The 8,443-nt window shown below is 36.7% G+C and overlaps 1 protein-coding gene across 2 annotated transcripts; it reads right to left on the bottom strand.

Moving 5' to 3' along the window:
- Window positions 1–635: 635 nt before the first annotated feature.
- Window positions 636–6,114, bottom strand: LOC141435512 (uncharacterized). 2 transcript variants are annotated; one of them, XR_012452175.1, is made up of 4 exons: window positions 5,724–6,114; window positions 4,474–5,392; window positions 2,560–2,680; window positions 636–767 (listed from the first exon to the last, which is right to left on the bottom strand). XR_012452175.1 is itself a non-coding variant. In XM_074098209.1 (3 exons), the coding sequence occupies exons 1-2, from the start codon at window positions 5,893–5,895 to the stop codon at window positions 4,485–4,487; spliced, it is 1,080 nt and encodes a 359-aa protein (XP_073954310.1). In that variant the 5' UTR covers window positions 5,896–6,114; the 3' UTR covers window positions 1,688–2,680; window positions 4,474–4,484. The 2 variants fall into 2 exon arrangements, 1 of the variants encoding a protein (XP_073954310.1); XM_074098209.1 differs by lacking the exon at window positions 636–767 and having other exon boundaries at window positions 1,688–2,680.
- Window positions 6,115–8,443: the final 2,329 nt, after the last annotated feature.

The raw sequence follows: 8,443 nt of genomic DNA, 5'->3' as shown, positions 1-8,443 counted from the left end.
TTTTTCGTGGCCCATTTGCTTGATAAATAGGTCTTTTCTTAATTATATCAAACGAGCGCTATTTCATTGCACCACTATGCTTTAAATGATTGCAACAGGCTGATGCTGATTTATGGTTATCTACGAAAAATCTGTTTTAAATTTGTCTGATAGTTGTAGAGTTTTTTTTTGTTTTCATGCTTTGGCAAGGAATTTCTTTGGCAGCCTACTTGCAATAAGAAAATTTCATACAAAATTAACTATAAAATGCTTTTTGCCCATTAAACAGATGAGTGCGGGTCGTTCTGAAACGTATCCAGTGCAAAATTGGAAAGTTATAGTTTTAATAACCAGCTATTTTGTGTCATTTTCTCCCAGCAGTGTGTCGCAACGCTGGCGTAGCTGGGATGTGATAAAATGTTGAGCCAGCTTAAACTGGGGACATTACTTGAAAAACTTGCCGACCATGCCGAGTTTGTAGATAAAAATTTAACTCGCAGTTCGCTTGTCATGTCGGAGATACCTTATTAAGATTTAAATGACGCAGAAGTTTGAAAGTATCGATGGTGACAGAAGAGGTAAACTCTGCATAGCACTCATTTTAAAATAGATTTACCTAAAACTAATGAGCCGGCCCGATTTTACTCGGATATAATTAATAAATCAGACGAACTTACCCTAAGTGATGTCTGATGATAATTTTGTGAACGTTTCATCCGAAGAGATAATAAGTAAATTAACATGTAGTATCGACTTTACGGTACTGGATGCCGCGTTTTTAAGAGTATCTAGAAAAATAAAAATATTTATTGTCTCTGGTCACTCTTACCATAAACAGCTCCCTTCTATAATGTCACTTTTTTAGAGCTATTAAGTCTAGAATCTAGATAGATACTATCTAGATTAGTATCTATCCAGATTCTAAACTTAGCATGTAAGCTAGAATACCTACATGTGTATGCATGTAAGTATATTATGGGTGTGTGTAGCTATATATCTCTGGGAACGACACAGGCATATACCTACTACACACCCTTTTTACCCGACTGCAAGGAGTGGTATTGTTTTTGCCAATACTAGAAGGAATACAAGTGGAGGGGTAAGATTGTTTAAATGGGAGGGTTATTATCTCTTCGGATGAAACGTTCACAAAATTATCATCAGACATCACTTAGGGTAAGTTCGTCTGATTTATTAATTTTGTTTCACGTTTCATCCTCGAGATAATAAGTAAATTAACATGTAGATATTTAGAGCTAGTGTTGGCAAATATCTATGGGGGAGACCCATTTATAATTAAAACTGTATATTATTTAATAGGTTTTTATTTTACACAAATAAAGTTTTTATAATAAACAAAACAGTCTTTTCCTTAAATTTAATTGAGATCAATAATAGTTATTGGTACTTAATCAACTTTCCCAGTTGGGACAAAAAATAGAAAATGTAGGCCTATAGAGTATACTCTGCAGGAAACTGCCAGGGTTTACTCTATATCCTTGTTAAACCTAAAATACTGAACACATGCCCATGTTTTTTAATTAATAATCTGAGGTTGTAGGTTCTTAATTATTTTAATACAACTTATACTACCTACACACCTATAAGGTACAAAAGTTCCCAAACTCAACTACAATCATAATTGTCTTATTTATTTTTTTTTTTTTTTTTTTTTTTTTTTTTTTTATTATTAATTATTAGAGCAGCTTAAGACAGAATTAGCAAATGTAGTGTCTACCATAGGTGTAACTGGTAAATTGTAATGCTTTGCAAAAACAAGAGATCTTGATGACCATCCTGCTGTCTTTTTAATAATATCTAAAGAAACTCCTCTATTATTTGCTTTGGACGTAGCTGCATGTCTGGTACTATGTGACGAGAACAAGGAAGTATCAATGCCGCTAAGCTTTAATACTTCCTTGATCCAGCGACTCACTGTTTGTGAAGATGCCTTTTTATAAGGCCGCTTAGATGTCAAAATAAGATAGTTTTCCTGATTCCTTAACAACTTTGTCTTATCTAGGTATGCAATTAGAGTTTTTGCTGGACATAATTGTGGATTTTCAAAGTAAGGTAAGTATAATGTACATGTTTTTCTAGTAGAAACTGATGTCTTAATTATATCTGTTATTAATATGGTAACATTGTCATTGTTAATATGAATGTCATTCACTTTAATAGATGAGATCGTTTGCACACGATGTGCAGTAGAGAGGGAAAGTAATGTGACAAGCTTACGAGACAGATTATCTAAACTAAGAACAGATGTATCTAGTTTGTTTAAGAAACCAAGCACAATATCCGGGTCCCATGTGTGTGTATATTTGGGTAGAGATGGTCTTAGCCGGTATGCACCCTTCAGGAACCTCTTTATGCACATATCAGTCCCAATTTTAGAGTCTATAAGCAAGGAGAGGGCAGAACGATCCGAGTTTAATGTGGCGTAACAGGCGCCAGAGTTGAATTCTTGAGATAGGAATGACATCACATGAGGTGTTGTAGCTAGAAACTTATCAATATTGTGTTGATGACAAAATATCCACCATTTTTTATAAGTAGTATTATATTGTTTCATAGTACCTTGTGCCAAGGATGACAGCATTACTTCTAATGAGTTCTCTGGCAAACCTCTTTGCTGGAATGCTTGCCGCAGAAGATGCCTGCAGCCAGGGTAAGCCGGTGGCTCAGATGATGTTGTGTTCTAAGTGGAGATAAAAGCAAGTTATTGTTTGGCTTAAATATAATCAGTTCGGACACTAAATGTTTATTTATTAGAGGATACCAAGCCTGGGAATGCCACATAGGGAAAACTAAAATGCCTTTTGCCTTGTCAGTTTTCAATTTTTGAAAGAATTTAGTGATCATGCAAAAGGGAGGGAAAGCGTAGAAGAAATGTTTGGACCAGTTGTCTGTGAATGCATCTATCTTATATGCCAAAGGGTCTTTTTTCCATGATATATATTTGTCACATTTTGCATTGGTTCTGTTGGCAAACAAGTCTATGTTGGGTTTACCCAAAGTCTTAGTTATTTTATTAAATGCATAACTGGCTAATTCCCACTCAGTATCTATATTATTATTTCTGGATTCCCTATCGGCTTCAGTATTCTCCTCAGACCGTATGTATGATGCATACAGCCAGATGTTTTTCTGCTCACACCATTGCCATATCTTTCTGGTTATTTGATTGAAGTGTTCATACTGAACACTGCCCATTTTATTTATACATGCTATGGCAGTTGTATTATCAATACGCATTAGAATATGGCAGTCTGATTTGTTTTTTGCTAATGAAAGTAGTCCAAAATAAGCTGCCATTAATTCTAGTGAATTAATGTGGTTTTTCTTTTCAGATTCACTCCAAAAACCACCTATTGTTTCCCCGTTACAATGTGCTCCCCATTTTAAAAGGGATGCATCAGTGAATATTTCCAATACATAGTCTTGGAGTTCAAATGATTGGTATTTATGCTGTATGTTTCTATACCACCATTGTAAATCTAATCTAGAGTCTGGAGACAAATTCATTGTTGCATTATAGTTGTCATCAGAATCTAATAATGCTAGGTATTTGTCTCTTTCCAGCAGCTTTGTATACAGCCAGCCATAGGACACAGCCGGGCAAGCTGCAGTTAATGTTCCAAGTATTTGAGCACAATCCCTAATTTTTAAAGATTTTTTTGATGAAATATTGTCAATTAGATCTCTAATTCTTAATTGTTTTTCAACTGGTAAGTGCAGTGTTAAGCTTTGTGAATTAATTAAAAAACCTAAAAATGTACATTGCCTTGAAGGTTGCATTTTACTTTTATCATAATTTATTATGAAACCTAAGCATTTGAGGACTTGAATTATATGTGCTGTGTTAGCTTTACATTCTGCATATGAAGCAGCTATACATTGTATGTCATCAAGGTAATTTACAACAATATATCCTAATTTACGAAAGTAGGTAATTACTGGTTTTAAAAGTTTTGTAAAAGTGTTAGGAGCCGTACAAAGGCCATAGGGCAATGCTTTAAATTCATACAATTTATCAAATCTAAATCTTAAATATTTTCTATGGTGATCTGCAATAGGGACCAAGAGGTAGGCCTCTTTTAAGTCTATTGTTGTCATGTAATGATTTTTGTCAATAAGTCTGATAGAGGTTCGAATATCCTCCATTTTAAAGTGTGTTGTATACACAAATTTATTTAAGGGTTTTAAATTTAATATAAAACGAAATTTTCCATTTGGCTTGGGAACCAGAAATATATGGGATAAGTACTGCCCAGGTGTGTCGTTACATGGTTGTATTGCACCTAAAAATAAGAGGTTAGATATGGCTTCCTGTAAGTTTTTATCATTCAGGTCAGGTATATTTGGTAGCGTAGTCTGTGTGGGTATTTTATGAAAGGGAATTTCATAACCCTGTATCCATTGTAAAATATGATGGTCTTTAGTTAGGATACTCCAACACCTAATGTAGTGTGTGAGGTTTCCTGCATGTACCTGTAAGTTATTTATCGCCGACCCCGAGCACGCTGGTAGCTCCTCTCCGGACGGTGTGCCTGTGGACGTCGTGCTGAGGGCTGTGCAGGCTTCTTCTGTTGGGATGATGGTGGAGCTGGACGTCGTAGTCCGCCTCGACCCATCATCTTCGACTGTGTATATGCACGAGGCGGACCATTCCAGTTTCCCTGTCGGGGTGCTGGCTTTGTAGGTATTGGTTGGGGTCGTTTGATTTGCTGGCTGGACTTTTCTATTGTGATTTTGTCTTTTATTCGGTCTGACAAGTTTGTACCAAACAGAAACTCATCTCTTGTCACTTCTTCAGTCATTTTTGAAAATTTTTTGTCAAGTAATGGTGCTATTAACACTTTCCTTGTGATATTTTCTCCATGGTGTAAGTCAGTTAATATGCGGCCAGTGTCGCTAAGAAGTTTCATTATCTTGATGTTGTCTGGAGATTCCTTAAGTAATTCTGTAATGGCCAGTCCAAGCGCTGTCAAGGCTAATCCGAGTTCCTTTTGTTTGTTAGCTAAAGTTTTGTCACGATTTTTGCAGGCTTCATTGATAGCTGCGTTTACCTCTCCATTTAATAATGGAGGTGACAGGAGCTGGCAGTTTTCTGGCACTAGGTATGCCTTGAGCATGAGTTCTTTTTCCTCTTTTCTAATGCCATTTTTGAGGGTTTCTGACCATTTAGATGCCAATTCGGCTAAAATGTTTGGTCCCCATCTATTTGGGGCTACCTCATCTAGCCCCAGTGCTAGCAGCAATGGGTTCGGTTGTGGTTGGATGTGCCCTTCAGTGTCTGCCTCGGTATCAGGAGCTGCGTCCGAGGGCACGTCGTCGTCGTCGTTATCTTCTGGGCCTGTGTCATCCTCGCGTGCTGCGTCGTCTTCATGGATTGTACCGTCCTCAGGGCCTACAAGCCAAATAAACGATTTTTATAACAACCAAAAAGAAAAAAACCTCGTGTCACGCACGTGTTGTTTTAGGTTATGTCATTTCCGGTTCACTATTTTAGGCATGTACCTGACTAGGGGAGCAGTCAGATGGGCTATGTGTCTCGCACTTTGCCTTTTAAAAATACCAAGAAGGACATCTCGTGTCAATCCGGTCTTCATGTTTAAACATATCTCGTATGTACATGGAAAGTGGACATGGAAAGTGTACATGGAACTGTCCTTATCCTCAGCTCACGTAATGATGACGTGTTTTTATTTTCAAAAAAACCTTGAACTCAGAATTCTTACCTTTGTCGTATTCTGTAACGATCCGCCTGGGCGCAGAGGGCCCGGCACGTGTCTGCAGCGGCGATCTTGAGCGCGTCCGTGATCTAGACCGACGTCCTGCATTCTTTCTTATTTTCTTTCTTAACTTTTCTATCTTGCGTTCGTATTTTGTTATTTTTTGCTGTTTATCCATTGTTATTACAAAAAAAATATCGGGAGCTGCCGCGACATCCGTTCGCGCAAAATCAAAAGTGACATAATAGAAGGGAGCTGTTTATGGTAAAGAGTGACCAGAGACAATAAATATTTTTATTTTTCTAGATACTCTTAAAAACGCGGCATCCAGTACCGTAAAGTCGATACTACATGTTAATTTACTTATTATCTCGAGGATGAAACGTGAAACAAAATTAATTGCTTTGGTTTCAGAAGTAATGATAATTTACTAATAAAAATTAGAACAAAATATTATTTACGAACTCCAAAAACGAAATGTATAATTAGTCGTATTTCATTGTTTACATTAGTCCAACAGTTAGATCATCAGTTTTCAGAAAATAATTAGACACGTGTTTTTTCTGTAATCGATTAGACAAAAAATATGAAGATATAAAGCCGAGTTCAGACTTGCGAGAAAAATCGTGCAAGTTGCTTTACATTGCGAGGCCGTAAAGCCAACGAGTTTGTAGTGGTCAATCGAGCGCCGCAATGCAATGCAACTTGCACGATTTTTCTTGCAAGCCTAAACTCGGCTTAAGACAGTTAAAATGACACAGACGTTCGTATTAAATGAACGATAATATGAATGACATTCATGTTCAAAAATGACAAATACGTTATCAAAATTTTTTGGAGATGTATTCTTCTTTTGTCAATCTATCTACACACCAATCTATCTACCTTTAAACGAGCAATTCTTGTGTAATCAGGACCTCAGAAACGGCTCGAACGATTTCGATGAAATTTGGTATGTGGGGGTTTTCGCGGATGACAGATCGATCTAGCTTGGTCTTATCTCTGATGGGAAAACATTTACGAGTTTTAGCCCGAGCAAACTTTAACACTAAGACTATAACCAGTTAAAGGTCCACGTCAGCACACATAGGCACACATTTTATTTAGGAGTGACATTTATTTATTTATTCAAAACAATACAATAATAGGCTTACAGTATGAAAAACCAAAACGCCTATTACGTTACATGCTTCATATAAATCAATAAGAACACAAATGAATAATAAAGAATACAATACCTACCGGAATAACATAACCAAAATTCAACATTTCAACGGCACACGATTGAACTGTTTAAGCCGGTGTTGCCATACAATTTAACATTTGTTTTATTTTATTTTTAATTTTTATTTTAAGTTAGTTTTTAGATAAGGTCCTCACTGAAAATCAGCGCCACGGCTTGCCGTGGCATTATGCTGAGTGGGGACCTGTTTAGCGTCATGTATGTCTTTATTTGTTCTATGTTTGTTCCTATGTTTGTTTTTTATGGCGTTAAATAAATGTATTTTCTTTATTTCTTTTCTTTCTTTCAAAATGAACATAGAAAACGGATTTGAATACTTTACAAATTATTATTGGATAAAAACTTCACAATACTAGCCAGCACAGAGTGCCAATTCCCAGCAAGTAGGTCAGTATCCTGGTGCTTGTCCAGCATAACGTTTAGCAGGGCTATTGTTCTGGCGGTGGGCGATTTCCTGGCGCGCCTCGTGTTGAGCCCCTCTGGAGCAGTGAACACACATCACGGCCTTCCTCTCTCGAACTTTGATCCGCTTCATCTTTGCAACTTTTTGTTCTATTGACAAAAGGAAAAATAAGTGTCCAATATTTTTTGAGAATCTAATCTAATCTAGAATAGTTTTTTTACCCAGTATAATCTACCCAATTATTAACCAATTGATTTCTGAAGATGAGGGTCTAATTGCAATTGGTAACCACAATATAAATGGACCTTAACGCATTATTTCGTAGCTGGCATCAATTAAAAATAAAAAAATTAAAGACTGTGGAAGTTCTACGTAATATTTCAAAAGTGGCGCCGACCATTATCTACAACCTACGCATTATTACGCAGTTGGCACTTAATGGGTTATTTTTTTTATATTTTTATATTTTCTTTAATTTTCCTAACTCACAGCCGTACATCCGGCTATTGACACGCCTCAGAGCCCCATCCAAATATCAAGGCTTATACTATCCCTATTTCCAAGCTACAGTGGTGGCCACGACGCCCGGAATTAGATTTGTAAGCTATCGCCCACTGCCAGCGACGTTATTATGACCCGCAGCCACTGAAATGCCCTAGCTAGCCTGGGAAATACCTAGGTCGTGCCTGCTATTCTACCTACTGGCATTATTGACATATAATGGTATTACGAATATAAAGCTACTTAAGAGTATAGCTGAGTTGAAGAGGGATAAATTTCAATTTCAATCACAGAATACTTACGAGAATACTTACTTACTTAGAGTAGGTATGTATGTAAACACTTTATCGTATGCAAGAATTTCGTGGAAATATCGAATAAAAGTAGCCTTTATTCTATTCCAAGTTTAAGTATAATTAATAAGCTTGAAAGAGTAATAACACACACACACATACGCCCGGACACAACGATACGCACACAATACAAATTCAGTTATGCACATACGCGCGCACACACAAGAACATTCAAATCTACAGTTTGCTTCTGACCATTGGCTTCAAATTCAAGGTCCGATTCTAC

Source organism: Choristoneura fumiferana, chromosome 15 (assembly GCF_025370935.1).
Source record: "Choristoneura fumiferana chromosome 15, NRCan_CFum_1, whole genome shotgun sequence".
Taxonomy (NCBI): domain Eukaryota; kingdom Metazoa; phylum Arthropoda; class Insecta; order Lepidoptera; family Tortricidae; genus Choristoneura; species Choristoneura fumiferana.
Note: the sequence above shows the minus strand (reverse complement) of the source record. Positions and strands in the feature narration are given on the sequence as shown.